General features: G+C 39.7%; 1 protein-coding gene across 2 annotated transcripts in view; it reads right to left on the bottom strand.

Annotated features, from left to right (window-relative positions):
• The window catches only part of PCSK5 (proprotein convertase subtilisin/kexin type 5), a 470,036-nt gene that overhangs the window by 157,984 nt on the left and 291,909 nt on the right, over positions 1 to 20,143 (bottom strand). For both annotated transcript variants that reach the window (XM_075598528.1, XM_075598537.1), the window contains exons 11-12: positions 17,241 to 17,358; positions 15,504 to 15,692 (exon numbers count right to left, since the gene is read on the bottom strand). In XM_075598528.1, coding sequence (XP_075454643.1) covers positions 15,504 to 15,692; positions 17,241 to 17,358 — 307 coding nt within the window. The remainder of the gene's footprint in view (positions 1 to 15,503; positions 15,693 to 17,240; positions 17,359 to 20,143) is intronic.

Below are 20,143 nucleotides of genomic sequence, written 5' to 3'. Positions count from 1 at the left end.
ATGTTATTCCAGCTTTTATGAAGCCTGCATTTTACCTTATTTTGGGAATATAATTTTCAGTTCAGTTATTGGTACATAAATAGTACATACAGTAGTAGCATACATTCTGAATAATTAAAATCTGCACGATAGTTTTTCATTAATGTTCTATAAATTAGAAAGTCAGTAACGATAGTATTCAAATACTCCAGTCATAATAGTAACTTATAATAATCATAATAGTATACTAGTATAATATATATAGTAATCATAATACTTATAAACGACATATTAATAGTCATAATAGCTATTAGCTATACTTTCCATTTACTTTACTTAAAAACTTTCAGTCTAACACTGATAGCTTGGGGATAGGCATTTATAGGTTATAGAATGGTTGGTCTAAGAAAACTGTAGGTAACTAGTACCTGCAGTCTATAAAGAGCCTCTGTTGAAGTTACAATGCACCTTTTGGTAAAAGCTCCACGTGCTGTTCTCTTGTGTGGAAATGTGAAAGTAAACTCAAAACATTCCCACAGAGGATACAAGCAGTCTTTTCATTATCAGGATAACTCAAAACGGGAAGCTAAAGTACACAATGAATAAACATCAATTTAGACTGATTGGCTGTAATTTTACATTTTCAGCCCCTGCTGGATCCATTTTTGCATAGCTGACATTTCTGTGTGGAGCTTTGTATTGTCCATTAAATACGACTTTGTCAATATTATTGCAGCATGTTCTTTACATTTAACATTCTGTTCTGTCAACTGTTATGTCAAGTAGGAAAAATGAAAGAAAAATAATTTAAGCTGCAAATTCATTAAGTATATATAGTTGAAGCATTAGCAACATTTTTCTTTAAAAAAAAAAAATCAAGTCATCCCATCACTTGAGTGTCATAAAGAAGCGTGCATATTCATTGTGCCAATGCTGTGAATTCTCAGACATACCATACTATATAAAAGGAAAGTTTGCACTTGCATCTCAGATTAATTGCAAATATGTTGGTATTCCTTGACTTGACTTCCCAAACTGGACTTGAATTTGCAAGAAGAACTTGCTGAGCCACTCTCAACTGTTTATGCATAGTTTTTATGCTCACATTTCCCAGCCACGGGCACTCTGGAATTAGTTTAAAAAGAATGTCTACCCCCAGGGATATGTTGCAGAGGTGTTTTTTTTCCTAATGGTAGGGGGTTGGTAATTTTTCAGTCTGGGCAAATACGCTCCTGCTGTAACAGACTGATTTATGGAATAATGAAGGGCACCTCAGGACAGTGAAACCCACATGTGAACATTCCACAAGGTTTATGTACATTGAGCTGAACGTCACACAATCAGTATGCGCCTCCACTAAGATTTAAAACATTCACAAGAAGGACAAATTTACAATGACATATTCTACCTCATGTGGTCAGTATATTATTTTCCTGGATAGCAGTAGAGTAAAAACCATCACCGATGCACTAAAATAGTTTGTTTGAAACCTATCTTGGTAGTTTATATATATATGTCCTCTAAAACCTGAGGTCATATTTTAAGTCAGGATTTGTTTTCAATTGAACCCTCTTTAAGACCACTTAAAAATTATTGTCACAGCAAATGTACACTGGCGACACACTTTATTCGAGCTCGGCTAGTCCCACGAATTCGGGTATACCCGGGTGTATTGAGGTTTGTGACTGTTTTCTGCCCGAACGCATTGCGTTATTTTCCAGGCAGGGATTGAAGCATTTTATTCCCGCTGGCTGCAATACTGCACAGTATATATATATATATACTGCATTACAATTCATGAATTTATGCCATCTGGTAGACACGCGAAGCATTGCAGCCTATTAAATCCTAATCATTATCATTTAACAGATCAGCCGCCCGTCAGCCAGGCATGAACCCAGGCTGGGAAGGCAAACGCAACGGGGCTTGTCAGAGGTGAGGAGCGGCGCATTCCAGGTATCTGCCAGGTACATACTGGGTATTTGCTCGAATAAAGTGTGTCGGAGCAGTACGTTTGCATTCCGTTCCTGGTGGACCATTGCTAAGACTCTAAAGTCTAAAACATAAATTCAAGAAGTAAAAAACAAAGTTATAGCGAATATTCTTTGGAACATTGTTTTACAGGTTTACATTGGACTAAATTTGGGCTAAGAATGTAACAAAGCTCAAACAGATCTTCCCTTTACAGTCAGTTTATTAATAAAATAAATAGCAAACAATTATCCTCAAACTAAAACTAAGCAGCCAATGTGGACCCGACTTACTACAATCTAGGTTCCTACGACTTGGTGCCCCAGCCATTGCCAAACCAATTGCGTCCATAGTCAACTCTATCCTGTCTGCAGGCCATATCCCTAAGACCTGGAAAACTGCCAGAGTTGTCCCAATCTTCAAAAGTGGGGACAAAAACACTGTCTCAAACTACAGGCCAATCTCACTTCTCCCAATTCTATCCAAAGTTATGGAAAAATGTGTCCACTCCCAATTAAGCGATTTCTACACCAAGACAAATTTCCCTAGCCAATTCCAGTCTGGGTTTCGTCCCAAACACTCCACCGTAACTACCCTGCTAAAAGTTTGCAATGAAATCCAGTGTGGAATGGAACGGGGACAACTCACTGGTGCAGTATTCCTAGATTTTGCAAAGGCTTTTGACACAGTTGATCATGTTATCCTGCTTAACAAACTCCAGAGCTCTGGAATAGGGAAACATGCTTTAAACTGGTTTCAGTCCTACCTATCAGGAAGATCCCAACATGTGTCCATCTCAGGCTCTAACTCCAACCCCCTGGATATCACCTGTGGTGTCCCGCAAGGCTCTCTTCTGGGGCCCCTACTCTTCTCAGTGTTCATTAATGATCTTCCCACAGCTTGTAAGGAAGCCTCAATACACATGTATGCAGATGACACAATCCTGTATGCACACAGCCATAGCCTCTCTGACCTTCAACACATACTTCAGTCTGACTTTTTGAGACTCGAAAACTGGATTTCCCAAAACAAACTGTTTTTAAACACTGACAAGACTGTAACAATGGTATTTGGGACCAAGACTAAATTTGTAAAGCTTCCAGTGACTGAGCTCCTGATTAGAACCAACGCTAAAACCACCCTAACACCTGTCACTAGTTTTAAATACCTGGGCTTATGGTTTGACTCCCACTTAACATTCGGGATGCACATTGATACCCTGACAACCAAGACCTATGCCAAACTAGGGGTACTTTACAGGAACAAATCCTCCCTAAGTCTCCTGGTCAGAAAGCGTATTGCACAGCAGATGCTAATGCCAATTATTGACTATGGAGACATAGTATATGGCTCGGCTCCTCAAACCCACCTTAGCAAACTTGACACCCTCTACAATTCAATTTGTCGTTTTGTTCTCCAATGCAACTACAACACACATCACTGCGAAATGTTCAAAGAACTAGATTGGTCATCACTAGAGTCTAGGCGCAAAGTTCACCTTTCCTGTCTCACCCTCAAATACTTTCTGGGCAAGCTACCCAGCTACCTGAACAAGCTCCTCACCCCTACCACATGCAGTACCTATCACCTGAGATCAGACTCCAAAAGAATATTCATGGTCCCAAGACTCAACAAAGTATCCGGACGTTCCTCCTTCTCCTTCCGTGCACCCCAAAACTGGAACAACCTACCAGAGACTCTCATATCCACCACCAGCTTAAGTTCTTTCAAATCTAAGGCTGTCTCACACTTTAATCTGGTCTGTAACTGTTTCATACGCTCATAATATATATTTTCTTTAACTGTGCATGCAATGTCTTGTATATAATGTATACCTTGTTCATTTATGTAACTGTATTTGTAACCATGTATTATTTTGTTTTACTCTGTGCCCAGGACATACTTGAAAACGAGAGGTAACTCTCAATGTATTACTTCCTGGTAAAATATTTTATAAATAAATAAATAAATAAATATTGTATTAGAGTAAATAAGAATTAAGATATTGTAGTAAAGCGGACTAGATTTCCTGCGAGTTTCAGCCTTTTTGTCCATTCCGCTCAAATTTGCAGAGCCGGAATGAAACCACTTCTAAAAAAGCCTTCTGCGCACAGTCTGGACATGCGAGAAGGGCTTACAGAAAACCAAGACCTGAAAATCTGAGCGGAAAGGGCTCTTTACGCACAGATATGCACAACCCCCAGCTACTAGAATATGCCCCCCATGTCTCCAAATCCCATATTCAAGGTACTGTACTCTCAAGGAGGCATTGATATTACTCAGCTCAGCTGGTATTCCTAACTATTCTAAAGTAACTTGACATAAGCATAGAAACTAAGAAGACATGAGCATATAAAACAAGCCCCAGGCATTCACTGAGTCTCAAAATGACACATGTCCCCATACAGCATGATACTATACCACAAAAAAAAAATTAAAGAGAGCTTAATTAAGACCTGAAGCCCAGAGGCAACAACAGAAAGCTTCAAATATGAGCACTAATCTCACTGACAGAAGAGGCACTGCATAATGTAAAAGTATAAACCTATTTGACAAGTCAGATAATAGGCACCTTCAAATTGATTGATATTCCACCTCCAGAATTCTCCTCTCTCTCAATTATTATTTCCAGCCCACAAAATGAGTGTCTTGCCATACAAGTGGTCTTTACACACAGGGTTAATAAGACTGAGCATTAAGACTATATTCTGATTTCCAGACATTTGCACCTGTAGCTGTTGGATAATCTTGTTTTCTTTCCGTTGAACAGCTGTTCTCCACAGGGTCCCTAACAAGCTGCCTATCAGCTGCAAAGGAATGTCAGGCAGCCTGAGCAGACTAACATCTATCCAATCTCTGCTGCTTATGTCACTCTGCACAAATGGACACTGTTCGTACAGGCAGTTCACTAGCTTTCTATTCAAGAATGTGATAAAAATGCCTTCTGACGAAAGAACTCATATTAAAAAAAAATATTACATACTGTAGCCATTTCTATAAAAAAAACAAACAAACACATATTTGTAAATCTCAGAGGTATGGGACCTATGGTTGGCATTTATTAATGACCCAAACTTAAGGGCTTCTTCGGTCCTACTTGGAAACTATACGGCCGGTGGGTGGGGAGGGGGACGACGACACACAACGTGATGTTAAGCCTGTGCAAATGAGATATAGGGCCTCATGCAGAGAGCAGCGCTGGGAAAAATTGGAGAGGGAAATAAAATGTACCTAAAATGGCGAGTTTTTTTATCCATATGCAGAAAGGTGAGAATTCTGCAATTTATATCATGCATGCGTGTGGCGAGTGTAAAAAGGAGAGATGCGCGCGGCAAAAATGGTTTAGAAAAAAATCACGTTTTTTTTTTTTATTTCCCTATGGCCGGCGACCTCCAGTTTCTTGCCAACTGTAGTTGGCGGAGCTAATAGTCGAATTTCGCGCCATTTTATTGGCGTGAACAGCCACTAGATGGCGATCGCGCCTTTCTGCATAAGGGCCTTTTTAAAGCTGGCGAGATTTAGGTTCTCGCCAGCCGCGCGGTGAAATTTGTAAAGAAAAAAAAAATGGCGCTTTTTAATAAACTCGCCATTACGTGCCTTTTTAAAGCTATAGTTCGCCAAAAAATGCCGCTTTGCCTGTTAGCGCTGCTCTCTGCATGAGGCCCATAGTTCGGACAATGTTTTTGCCTATAATTTGCTTTGAGAATACCATGTTAACTCAGGAATAAAAATGTCAGTTCCTGATTTAAATAATGTCACGTTATGAGCCCTAATTTCCCAGTGTTTTTGTGGATCTGGGACTTGGATGCTTATGATATATAAAAACAATACTGTTGTAGGCCTAATTTAGATTAGTATATGTGTCAGTTGTTTTGTCAATAAGGAAGTTGAAGTAGAAATCCCTGTTATCAGGTGCTGTAGTGTCTCCCATACACTGTTTGCTGTACATTGGTCTTTTCAGATGAGGGAGCGCTACTAGCAAGCTTTCATTGTCCTCCTCTCTTTTCCAGTGACTTGGGAGACCCACAGAGACTTTGGCCATTGCCAATCTGCTTTCCAAGGAGGACTTTGCAAGTTGCTAGAGCGCCCTCTCATCTGAAGAGAAACCTGGAAAACAAAACGTGAATAGGGATACACACTACAGAACTTGATATCAGCTATTGTTACTACAAGGGAGAACACAGATTACGCATACACTATTTCTGAGTTCCTCCCATTGGTCACATCACTTGTGTATTGAGAGGAGCTAATGGTGTCCCTGTGACGGTAGGGGATAGCCAGGCTATCAAATAAATGTTTAAGCCCATTTGGTTACCCCTGATCCGTAATAAGGGTTCAAGAAGTGTCAGCTCTTGGACCCAGGGTTGTATAAGCATAACCTGTAATTGTGCAGTAATAAAGTATTTTATGTGTTTTTACCTTTGCAGGAGTGCCAGCAAGCAGGGATTGCTGTGGTATGAGTTTCAAGGGGGGGGGGGGGGGTTGAAGAGAAAGTGTTATCAGATTGTGTCTATCTAGCCAGGGCCCAGAGTTGCTGGTTCCCCTAAAAATGTCATCCAGGAATCCTGGATGCATGTAGACACATGGTCTCGGTAATCTCTCCCCTTGAAAACGCTTTCGTGACTCACCACTAGGGGTTCCCTGCTTCAGCACAGACAAGAAAGGTAAAAGGGGCATACGGATGTGAGGTGTCTCTGAACAAGTCAAGGGGTCCCAGGTTAATAGGGATACCCAGTTAATGCCCCAGTCACCCAGAACCTATATAGGAGTTCAGGGGTTGGTTCCCTGCTCCAGCGCAGACCAGAAAAGTAAAATGGGCATAGGGATGTGAGCTGTCTCTGTAACAGTCAAGGGGTACCTAGGTTAATGGGGGTACCCAGTAAATGCCCAGGTCACCCAGAACTGGTCTAGGGGTTCTGAGGGCTCCAACCATACATCTAAGGTTGTGAGTCTTGCAACAGTGTGTGGGGACTATGGCTGGTGAAAAGTGGAGTGCAGCTTTTTATTCTATTTCCCATAACAGAAGGATTTAGGATTGTTAAAATGTATATTTTATTAACAAAGTGCATGTATGCTTTGTGCATAGTAAAAGGAGGCACAGGGATGAATTGTGTTCCTGTAGCTGCGGGGATCCCTAGGTAACATAGGGGTACCCCAATTAGTGCCAAGGTGTCCCATAACTTGTATTGGGTTGTGGGTTATGAAGGTCCCCTGTAAAGTATATGAAAACCTGACCTGTTTAGGGGTGTTTAGGGTCCCCAAGGCTTATACTTTATTAATGTATGGTTCAGAGGGTGTTATACTGTATGTATAAAAATCCATGCAGTCAGCCTTAGCCATTTGCATAGGAGACAAGATGGCTAACCCGCCCTCTGGCCTCAAAGGGAATCCAGGATATGGAGGTGTCAAGACCATTTGGTAGCAAGGAGAGGCAGAGGAAAAGGCCCCAACAGCCATATGGGTTCTGTCAGACTCTGCAGAGCCTTCCCGGAAGATAGCCATACACCTTTCTCTGACATCAGCCAGGTGAGCCCTGCTCTGTTTGGCTACTGAGAAATTTCTCACGCTTTTGATCGGGCTGTAGGTTTCTGTGAATGAAACTGAGAGGTTTTAAAAACTATTAAATACTGCTTATTACAGGAAGCTTAGGATTTATATGCAATCCGTTTTGTTTCCGATTTTAGTGCACCCCATATTCCTTGAGCCCCATTCCTTCCCTTCTGGGAGACTCAATTCCCTTACGTAGCTCAGATTTTTAGATTCTCTCAAGATTTTAGGTTCTCCAAAGTTTAAAGATTCTCCAGATGCTAAGTTTCCAGCCAGAAAGGGCTGCTTCAGCTAAAGCTGCCTGGAATTTTCTATCCTGTTTTTGCAACTGGAATCAGGGAAAAATCCTTAATTAAGGATTCCCTGCACCTAGGAAAGTTAGGTTGTTATCTCAGTTCCCAAGTAAGTGTGTCTTTTTGACAGTATGTTGTGTATCATTGTGTGTATGTCTATTGTAAGGGAATAAACTACAATTTATTTCATTATCTTGTTTTGCTCAATGTATGATCCGGATAAAAAGTTGTAACTGGTCTAGTTTCCCGTGCCAGTCCCCCACTTAAACTTTAAAACATTTTTCTTGGAAACTTCTGAGACGACATAGATAAATACATATTTGAAGATCACGTGGCAGGATCTTGCATCGCTTGATTTTAATGTAACCTTGCAGAGGGTTAATTCCTGCCTTACTAACTTACTGACAGACTGTGCAACCTTAAAAACACAGTTGCTCTTACTATTCCACTTTCCGATAAGAGGACAAGTATGCATTGATTGCCATTAGAAGAATGGTATAATGCCAATTTCTAGTCCGGGCTGGTCCAACTATCAATATGAAACACCAAAAGCTTTTTATTGGTTTTGAGTGCCAATGTGCAGGGAAACAGGTTACCAACATAATGTGGCTTGGCGTGTTGCTCCTCAATGCTTTCGCAGGCTGTTCTAGCAAAAGATTCAACAACAATTGGCATATGTTATCTTTTGATATTCTAGCCATGATGTAGTAGACTGCAAAAAATCATGGGAAAATGTGTCAATTATTTAATTTAATTATACAGCACATTTGATATAAAAAAAATTCTTATGTAGTGCCAACACGCAGTGCTCGACGTAGAATTTATCAGGCAGAATAAGTCCCTTTCCCATATGGCTGATGATGTAATTTTTGTGCATGAGGTACAGCCAGACTGGCTCAAGGTTGCAAGGAGAGCGGACACTGGCATTTGAACTGGGTAATCAGTTTTAAAGGAACGGACATTATCACTGAACTACTATGTACTTTAATTGTGGCACATACCATATTTGCCCGATTACAGGGCGCCCCAAAATATGTGACCCCCTAATTTCTGTAGTAGCTGGGGAAAAAAAGTTTACACACACAGATATATACCATTATTACTATACTATACTACATATATACCATATATACCATATATACCATATATACCATTACTGGTCGTGTGGTGCATAATACCTGCTGGTAAAAGGAGGGCTGAGTCGTCCGCCGATGGTAGTGGGGACATAGGACTAGCCTTCTTGGGTTCATACCCCACATATCTCAGCAGCGCCTCCAAATGTAACGTTGTTTCCCCCACCCCCTGGGAGATTCTACCATTATTGATAGTGTGGTGCATGATATCTGCTGGTAACAGGGGGGCTGAGTTGTCCACCGATGGTAGTGGGGACACAGGAACAGGCATCTGGGGTTCATACCCCACATATCTCTTTAGCAGTGCAGCGCCTCCATGTGCCGTAGGCTCCAGGAACTGAAGGTGATCTTCCACGGTAGAACTTAATACCTCTCCCCCCAGTAAGGTCACGCAGGCAGGATGTATATGCAAACAGGAACGGCTTTATTACTCTTCTGTACAGTTACAGGAACAAGGCAGGTTCTGCCGATGCAGTCTCACAGCTATTCACCGGATGGTGGTCCCTGGACCATGACTACAGGCCAAGGGCACCCGCAGCCGTCCCAGCTCTTCCCCACCTCCCTAGCAGAGGCAGAGGTATGGTCCACACTCACTCTGCCCCGGAGGGAAGAGGACTGGAGAAGGCCCAATCTCAGCCTTTTCACTGTGCGACCTGCCTTCCTCAGTGGGGAAGGGCACACTAACAAATTTAGGGCGGTCCTGCCTTTAAGTACTGCCAGGAGGAGGGCACCAGGTCTGGTTCACGATTGGTCATGCCCATGCCTGATGTCACCGCCTCTCACTGTCACTCAAATGCAGCTCTTCGGAGGGGGGAAATCCCATATCAACTACTAGCAACCTGATTGTAGCAGGTTTTACTGTCAGCCCAAGGGTAGAATAGTAGCCATCAGGTGACCTGGCTACATATATATATAAATACACACACAGACACACAGACACACACACACAAACACAAACGCTGTCTCTCTCTGTCTTTGTGTGTGTCTCTCTCGGTTTGAGCTTCATGCCACAAGCAACATGGCTGCTTCTGGCCCCCAAGTTGGAGCTTCCTTCGTTTTACCGTCCAACCTCATACATCCGACTGCTGATTGGCTCGCAAAGTGGGCAGGCCCTGATTATAAGCCATTAAATATAAATAGATAAATATATTCGAGCAAAACCGGTATTTCTAATAAATAGCTTGTTATTGATCCAAAAACATTTAACATTACATAGTAAACACTTTTATTATATTTACTTAAAGCAGCAATCCTAGCTGCTAGTTTGTTTTTCTTTTCTTTTATATGTTGCGATCCAGCCAATCACCATAGTCGAACCATGCTATATTCAACCGGTAACATACCGGTAAAGGTATTGGAGTTTAGTCCCCTCCAGGGGGAACAAAATGGTAGGTTAAATCTCCTGGATGACGTTGGCCAGTAAGAAGCCCCAACGTCATCCATTGTGGCGTCCTATTGGCACGAGTGACGCGGGGGAATTGAGATCCCAGGAAGTAATGCAGGTAAGGGGAGCAAAAGGTTGGAATGTCTATCTGTTCCTGAGAATGCATAGCAAAGGAAATACAGAATGGCAGTGTTGTTTTTCCATGCTTGGTTTCCAACGTAAAAAAATAAATGTAAAACTAATTAAAACCATATAAACCCCATATATATTAAATTGAATACTTTTGTCTTCCATGTGTACAAATGAACGTTACTTCGGGTCTCTACTGTACAATTCTCTCTAATAAGGGCTAATTAATTAGAATCTACTTAGTAGTACCCAATCTGAGCCTCCACTAAACAATGTATTCAGCTCAAAAATAAGTTTGGAACACATGCTACACGTTTAATTCACAAAATAAATTGTTGTCAAGCTTCCCAACTCAAGGTCGAGTTACATAAAAGACACACTTCTGCAGCAACTCATGCACAGATTGTTCTTTATGTAAAACAATAAAATGGAGAAAGATATTTGGATCAGGTAACATGTTTAATTCTTTTCTTTCTCTATGTTTCAAACATTGTGCTTAGCGTTTCCCAGATGACAAAGCAGATGTTTCTTTTTGAAGAAGGGAAGACCGGGCAAAGACTATGAATGATGTAATCCACTCATGACTGGAATGGAATCCAATGCACTAATGACTCCGTTTTCCCTCTTGAAAGCATTCCAGAGTTAAAAAGCAAGTTAGCTGCATGCCGTACAGAAGCATGTTTCAGCCCAGCTGTACTCTTAACTAACACAATAAGTGTATTACTTGATCTGTGGAACAATAGCTGTCAATGCAGTTCCTATTTTTGATAATATTGCCCAAATGCATTTACATTGCACGTGGCCATCCTTAATTGCGTCTCATAGCATTTGTGCATGGCCCATCACTACATCTGGCAATCACATCATTTAATGGAGCACAGATCTTTAGTCAAGCTCAGCTTGCTGTAACTTACAGTTCATAACAATATAATGAGGGTGTCACATCTCTGATCTGTGTCTGAAGACCTACACAAAGTTTACGAAGAACAATGCAGAGCAGATGGCAATTGCAAAACACAAAACACATTACCAGATAATGTAGAACACAAATACAGTGTACTTGACTGAAACAAAACTATACTGTAGCATAACTCAACCCGACCTTTTTTTTTAATGATGCATCATACATTAGATTAGTATATTAGCTTACATATATGAAAAACAAATAATTATGAGTAGGATTAATATGACAGTAACAAATAAGCCTGTTCACCATAGTTCTGACATCTCTCTCAGTGTGTACAACATAAAACAACGAGTAAGAAATAGAACACATAAAAAAGCGAAGCATTTTTAACGGCAATACAGTATGAGACTTAAATATAAGCATATTATTTTAAAGCTGCAGTTCAGTCTTTTTTTTTACATTTATTTTTTTACTTCAATAGTTTCATGTGTGCAATCTCTAATTACCTAAAGAACAGTATAGCTGCAGCTCAAGTCGTTTTCCATGTATTGATAGGTCGAAATTTGGTGACATATTAAAAGCTGGCATTTGTTTATAATCTGCTTGACTGGCAGTGGAAGCTCATGAATATTCATGAGCACTCCTGCACTGGCAAGTGCTAGAGGGAGGGCAGGGCTGACAAAGGGGTGTGCTAGAGCTTGTGACAGGACATGAAGGGGCAGTGCCTTAGCAAATGGCTGTTAAAATAGAATACAAGAAAATTGGTCTTTCAAAGTTGTTTTTTTAAAAACAGAAAATGCTAAAAGTATTTTTTCTTACTAGAGAACTGATTTATTAAAAAAACCAAACATGCAGGATATTGACTGAACTGCAGCTTTAATGACCATTCAAACTAATTGTACATATTTTGCCTGAAAAAAGTGCTGGTCAAGTACTGAGATGAAAATAAATGTCAACACCAAAATACACATGTATAATATACAGTATGGTCCAGAACTAGCTCAGGAGTAATATATTTGAGTGCACATTGGAATAAGAAAAGATGGCCTCTGATCTGTTAACATTTCAGGAGAATCCCAACTTGCCCACCAAAATGTATTTTCTCCCCAAGATATAAGAATGCAATCAAATTGCTGGCACAAATAGTATATACAGGCAGTCCTCGTTTTACAACGCTTCACTTTACAATGAATGGCTTATCCAACGCTATGCCATGCATACCTATGTTCATTTTTACAACGCCAAAACGGCGTATCCAACGCTCTTACAAGGCTTTGCAAAGTTGTTTATGTGTATATTATATATATTATATAATATAATATTATATTATACTATATAATATATTATATTATTACATTTTATGTTATATTATATATATATAATACAGTATATACACTATATAATTTATGTGTGTGCAGCGTATCTTATTGCCTGCATAAAATATTTGGTGTATTTTAGTGTTAAAAATGCCTTCAGGAACGGAACCTTTCATTTAAACAGTGTTCCTATGGGAAAACGTGTTTCGCTTTAAGACGTTTCGCTATCCAATGCCATTTTGAGTAACGCATTGTGTCGGATAACCGAGGACTGCCTGTATGTCATAATTAGACATGGGCAATTTATCTGACATTTATGTCAGATTTCCAAAATAAGTATAATAAGCAATGGCAATGCCAGCGTGCAAAGGCTTTCGCATCTTAATTTAGTCATTCTGATCTAAACTTCAAAACTGGGGAAGGAAACCCCAAGACGCCTCTTAGTTGTGTACACTTACAGTTAATAGATTAATTGTTCAGCACCGTTCAAATGTTAAACCTAATTGTTAGATCAGAGTTATGAAGATATTTTAAAACATAACATTTATTCAAATTAAATAAATTGTACATAAAATCTGAAAGGGGGAGGAGAGAGTATATATATACTGAGATGGTCAATATCAGTATCCAATAGGGTCTTATACTGATGGGTATATAATACAGGAATAAGTGTCCTTATATAAGTACAGTATATACTGTATGGAGGTTGGTAGCAATATAGATAGGATGCATCCTGATAGTATATAGGAAAAGGTAGTGAGTGAATATATCTATTCACTGAGAACACTTATATAAGTACACTTATTCCTGTATTAGATACCATCAGTATAAGACCCTATTGGATACTGATATTTACCATCCTGGTATACACTACTCTCTCCTCCCCCCTTCAGATTTTAATACACTTTATGTACAATTTATTTGATAGGATTTGAATAAATGTTACGTTTTATAGTGTCTTCATAACTCTGATCTAACAATTAGATTTAATGTTTAAACGGTCCTGACCAATTAATCTGTTTAAGTGTACACAACAAAGAGGCGTCTTGGGAGTTCTTTCCCCAGTTTTGCCGTTTTGTCTAATTATTTACCTTTGTGTAGCACCTTTGATACAGTATAGTGCTAGAGCGGTGATTCCCTTCTTCCACTACAGTTATTCTGATCAGTTTTATTTGATACTGTATACTGCCCACGGCAGTAGAGTGCATCTATGCTTCAGAACCCCAAGCACTGAATTACATTAGAAGATTTTAAATGCTTTCTGCAGTTCATTCTTTGTAATACAGCTGACGGCCAAGAGTAAAGTAATCATTTATTTGCAATGAGCAGGGGCTGCAAATAAGAGCGGTGCATTAAACTGTCCACCTTCTCTGCATACCAATCATCTCAAGAGGCAAGCTGTAAAGAATGGAATGTTTCCCTATCAAGCGGGCAGTGACTCAGCTATCAAAGCCGTTAGGATCTCTTCCAAGTTTACAACACATACATGTAAGTGTTTATTCTTGGGGTCTCATTATCATTGTGACTGCTTTAGCAGAACTCAAAGTGACTGTAATTACTTGTTTCAGGAGTTTAATCTATATCCGCCAAAGTGGCCAGTTGGGCTGTTTTTGGCCGAAATTGCCCATTGACTTTAATGGGGAGTTTCGGATTAAAACGGGCCAATTGGCCACTTCGAAGCATGTAGAATAAGCAACTCTATGTCAAATGTCAAACTTGTCAATCAAGTTTCTTTTCATTTGATGCAAATATGTCCACAAGAGAGGCTTAGATCACCTCAGACCTGGCAACAAAAGAAAGGGCTGGATAAGCCAAAAATGTACAAAACAATGTGTTACCTAACCCCTTTGCCAATAGATGCTTTGCAATGCACTTCTGGCTCCTCAGGCAGAGGAGAGATCCGGGCCTATATTGACTAAGCGATGCTATACCATAAAATACATTATGGTTCATTTAAGTAAAGGTGTCCTTAGCCAGAGCACCAGTTAGTAAATCTGGGCCTAAATTCTTCCTACTTTTCTAATTGACCTTCCACAAATTGCGAATTGATGGATACCAAGGACATTTTGTGCTATATTTCCTAAGTGCTGCTACTCCAGAAGACATCTTTCCGTGCTGGAAGGTGTTATGAAGTTAGACTGGTATATGGCACTTTATGGCATTAAATGATTTTTTTTGAGCTTCATAAATAGACTAATGAGTTTTTCTATTTACATTTCAAAGTAGTCCAAGATAAAGAACCAATATGAAATAAGATTGGAGATTTCTCAGCTAAAAAGGAGTTCATAAAGTTCAATTATACAAGTCATTTAGTCTGGAAATTATTCTGACACAATTTTAATTACAACCGGTCTAGGTTTGCGGGCTTTTTAACTTTTGGCACCTACCAGCAGATGTTAGGAAGTAAATAAAGACATACAATGAAAAAGTATATGTAAAAAAAAAAAGACTATATGCCACCCTATTTTCTTACCAGGCTTCAAATTCTGCAGGCGCAGACTGATACATTCTTTAATGACTGTATTGTTGCGGTACTAATGAAAAGTGGCGCACATGTAAAATCAATTAGCAAACATTGTCAATCAGCAAAAATGGGTTCAGTAGAGGAAGATATTTTGACATTTCTGTATTAAGGAAGTTAAACTGTTGATCTCAAAATACTATCCAGGAATAAACAGCATCTTCAATTAACATCTACAATAATGTACTCATTAGATAAATATTCTAGACACACTAGAGGGGGCTACAGTATTTATCAATGTCTCCCACTGCAAAACTGGTGTAAAAAAAGTTGATAATGAAGGCTTCTGTTACTCGAAAACCAGGTGCCTCCGCATGACTCACCTGTTAGCCAGCAGCTGTGACCTGGTGCCTGAAGGAGAGGTCAGGTAGATAGCTAGGTCCCCTCGTCTTGGGTGCGTAATAGTGATGCGCACAATCACATGCTCCAAGTAAATCACATGATGGTTGGAGTTGTCAGCACAACCAGTGGCTTTGTATACTGAACGGACAACGTTGTCTGGGCGGATTGTCCTGTGGAAGATCAAATGTTAGAAAGGATGCAAAACTGTACAAAATATTTTATTCTTCAGATAAGAGTTGGTTCTTCATTAAACTGTTAAAATGCTGGTTCAGGCCTTAAAATGCCCATTGATCTCAATGGGAGTTTATGTACAATAGTACCCGAATCTGCACTAGCACCGTTTAAAGAATAACCTCCTTGTTATTTGTATTAAGAGTTCTTGATGCATGAGAATTTTAGTATATCCAGGTGTAAAAATCTCACGTCTCTTTAATGTGTACACTGTGCGACCTGGGGGGTTTCCAAAGCTCCAAAATTATTTCATCTATAAAGAACTTTCATTTTAGTCTATTAAAAAGGTAGCTCAGCCACACACTACTGTTCCCTAGACCAATACCGAAGTACTACATATTTATTTTCAAAATTGGATTTTAAATTTAAGTTTGCTATTTTTTTTCTCATTCATGTATTTTGTTTTTGCTATTCTCAAAGCTTGTAATTTAGGACACAATGTAGTTATGTAAAATGGGATAAACATATTAGCACTGAATAGCCAATGACCTACTTCCTTTATTATCAGATTTATATGATTTGGATGTCACAGGATACTGATGAACATTTGGGAGCTATCAGACTGCAATCACTTTGTTGACTGTAGATCCATTAAAAATGTATTTTTTAATCCATGGAACCGTTGTCCACATATGTACTTGAAAAGCATAGCTGTAATAGGGTGCATTTGTAAAATGTTCTTGTATCATATGTAGTCTATGCAACATTTTATTATTCCTACCATTTTCCTTGATCCCTTCCCTTAATTTTGTAAAAAATGTAAATATAAATATATATATATACAAAGGAATTGTGACTCAGAAACAAATATCAGTTAGATAATTCTCTTCTGCAGATACTGGGATAGCTTCTTATAGTCACAGAATTTCACACAAGCGTCGGACTTATGGCAAGGACGTTGCCTTGGGCCCCTTGACTTCGGGGAGTGGTCCGCACTTCAGGGTGTGGGGCGGGTGGGGTTGGCACACTCCCTCCTTCAGTCGGCGCTGGGATCCAACTACCGCCCGATCGGAGTGGGGAGCCGGAGGAGGCAGCTGGGGAGTCCCCAGACCCACGCAGGACCGCTCCTCACCCAAAGGTGAGAGAGAAAGTGGGGGTTTGGCCAGAGGGTGGTGGGGGGGGGATTTACATTCTCCAGAGCGGTCCTCCTCCTGCAGTGTCATATTGTCATGGCGACCCATTGTCAAAGGATGCTGCAACGTCACATGGCGATGGGTTGCATGACGTGATGTTGCATGCCGGCATGATGTCGCAACACTGCAGGAGGAGGGCCGCTCTTTAAGGAGCGCCGGCAGGTAAATACCCCTACTACTTCCACCAGAGGTGCCCTACTGCCAGCGTGCCGACTTGGCCCCACAAATGCAATAAGGATTGATATTTAGCACCCTAGTTTATTTAAACCTGGTGAAGGCTAAGTAAATACATGTTGATTCAAGTTTGAAAATGAGAAAGTGGAACAGTGAAATCATTTAAGCCTACAAGCTTACTTAATCTGTCTGTCCGTGTTCTCCACACATATGTGCTGTGCAGGTACTGTTGTCCATTTTTCTGCTTCTATCACCATGGCTTCCGCATCCATCAAACCAAATCCGTATAGATGGCTCACTGTCAGGGATGTAAACAATTCAGGTTTCAATACGGGTCATTCACAGAAAAGCCCCGGGGCAAACTTTTACATCGGAACATATTTTCACCAATGTTTTTCCTTGATCCAAAAATCTGAAGTGCTCCCACTATGCCAAAGACGTCCTCCCACAACATGAGATTGTTTTTCAGTTGTGAGAATGTGTGTAATGATCACATACCTAAAAGAAACTTGGCAGCTCTGTTGTTATTCAGTGTTTTCCAAAGTTTCATCATTTTATTAAGTATTTTCTTGTGTGTCATTAAAAAAAATATATATATATATAAAAATATATATATAACCACAATTAGGCCAAATGTCATACATGAATATATATAAATATATATATATATATATATATATATATATATATAAATATATATATATATATATATATATACATATATATACATATATATATATACAGTGTTCGACAAACCTATACATTTGCTCGCCCCGGGTGAGTGGATTTAACCCCCGGGCGAGTAAATATTGGCCCAAGCAGCACACGTTTGGTACTAGGTGGCGAGTAGATTTTTTTGTGTGGCGAGTAGATTTTTTGGTGATTTGTCAACCACTGTGTATATATATATATATATATATATATATATATATATATATATATATATTATATATATATATATATATATATATATATATATATAAATATATATATATATATATATATATATATATATATACCACAATTATTAAGGTTATGGTGGGTAAAAAAAAGTGACAAAAACCCTCCACAGTAAAGCACAAAGCAACTGTAAATATTACTGTATATATATATATGTTACAGGAATAAAATGTCATACAGGAATAGTCCAAGACAGAAGATAACAAATCTTTTTCTGAATGCCAGAACTCATCATGGTCAATCACAGACACCAAGCTGCTTTTTTGTTCACGCATCATGCTATGAGCAGCCTCTAAACTAGGAATATTCATTTCCAGTCAAACACACAGACTGTATAATCACATGTAAGCAGAGTTGCTTCAGAAAACTCATTAACTTTTGATAGCAGAGAAGTTGCCTCTTTCCCCAAAACATTTTTGCAAAGACAAAAGTCTTGTATTGCTTCTCACAAAGAGATTCTGAGGTTTGGGATCAGTTGGAGGATACCATAACACCTGCAGTTTGCCCAGATTTACTATATGATGCTTAAGGGATAATTCATTAAACTGCGGTACAGCAGGGCCCCGCTTCTCAGCGCCCCGCTTTTTGGTGATCCGCTGATACAGTGGCACCGAGAAGGGGGCCGCCATGTCTCCTCCAAGACTTTGCCGCCGGCGCGCATGCGCAGAACGTAGCTTGCGCGCGCAGAACTTAGGGGGGAAATGCCGGGTTGCGCATGCGCACAAGGAGGGAAATGCCGGGTTGCGCATGCGCATAGCTGAAAATCGGCGGTTCCGCTTTCCGGTGATTTTCACTACACGGCAAGCCCTTAGAACGCAACCCGCCGTATGCCGGGGCCCTGCTGTATTGTCAATCACGGCACTATAACACTGTCACTCCCATCAGAGTCAATACAATCGGATTGAAACCCCATTGGAATGTATAAGATTTTTTGTGTGATTGTGCCCCATTCTGTACTAGAAAAATGTTAAAACTGATTAATTTTCCTTAAAAATGGAATCCTCCTTAAAACTCTATATGAGCATAATACACTGTAAAACAAATGGGGTAGTGGATGCAGATACTGTATGACATTGGTATGGGCAGTTTTGCAGGTACAATATAAGTGTAGATATACCTTATAGAGAAGGTAGAAAGTGTTTTATTATTGTGCCGTAGAACATAAAAAAGCCTGATAAATGTTGTGATCAGGGTTAACGCTTGCATACAAAGGAAGGTGGGAGTTCAAACAACTGCTATTAGCATTGAAAGTCATCAATTAGCAGTCTGACATAGCAACACAAGTTGTAAGTGGTGATATAGTTAGAAAGTTACATCTTGGGTCCAAATCCACAGAGATCTGTTATTGACTTAACACTTCATCAAATGTACTGTATGTGTACGTTTAAAGCTCAATAACGTGGTCAAGTGCAGGTTTTGTCTGGAAAGGGCATTGCGTTAAGTTTAATGGCCATTAGTGCTAATGATATGCAAAAGAGGCCCGTTATAGTTAACACAGGGATTTACTACAATAAACAAAGTAGCCCCAATGCACATCCAACATGAGAATTTAGTACATTACTATAGGTTTTTCTATATTTTTTCTTCTCATAAGAATGGGTCATTTTGGATATATTATTGTTTTATTTCCTCTTTTCTCTTTCCAGTGGAAATAATACAAAAGACACAGTGTAAAATTGGTAGTGTAGGACTTGCTGATAGGGTCCACCTTAATGTGCTTGCAGGCTTGAAATGTTTTAGCCAAAGGATTGAACTAAATGACCCATACATATCAGAAGAAAAAATATATAGTAATATACTTGTAACCCCCCTATTGGGGTTACTACATGAGTTAAAGGAGTTACAGTAGATACTAAATACCTGCCCCACTAGATAAGGTGTTTGCCAATGACCCAGCAGAGGTTTAGCCCGCCCCTTTCTGCCTAGAAACAGGGGGCGAGAGAGAGGTGATATATAGGAGGGAAAAATAATTCCAGCTGTGAGATCCTGGGAAGAGAGATCAGGCAAGGATCTCAATTGTAAATAGTTATCTTGGGGTGGGAATCCCCTTTATTGTTTTCCAGAGCAGGGAAGTGTCCTTTAAAGTCAGGCCGCTAGTAAAGGAAGCTGGATAAGTACAGACT

This window comes from Ascaphus truei, chromosome 1 (assembly GCF_040206685.1).
Source record: "Ascaphus truei isolate aAscTru1 chromosome 1, aAscTru1.hap1, whole genome shotgun sequence".
NCBI lineage: Eukaryota > Metazoa > Chordata > Amphibia > Anura > Ascaphidae > Ascaphus > Ascaphus truei.
Note: the sequence above shows the minus strand (reverse complement) of the source record. Positions and strands in the feature narration are given on the sequence as shown.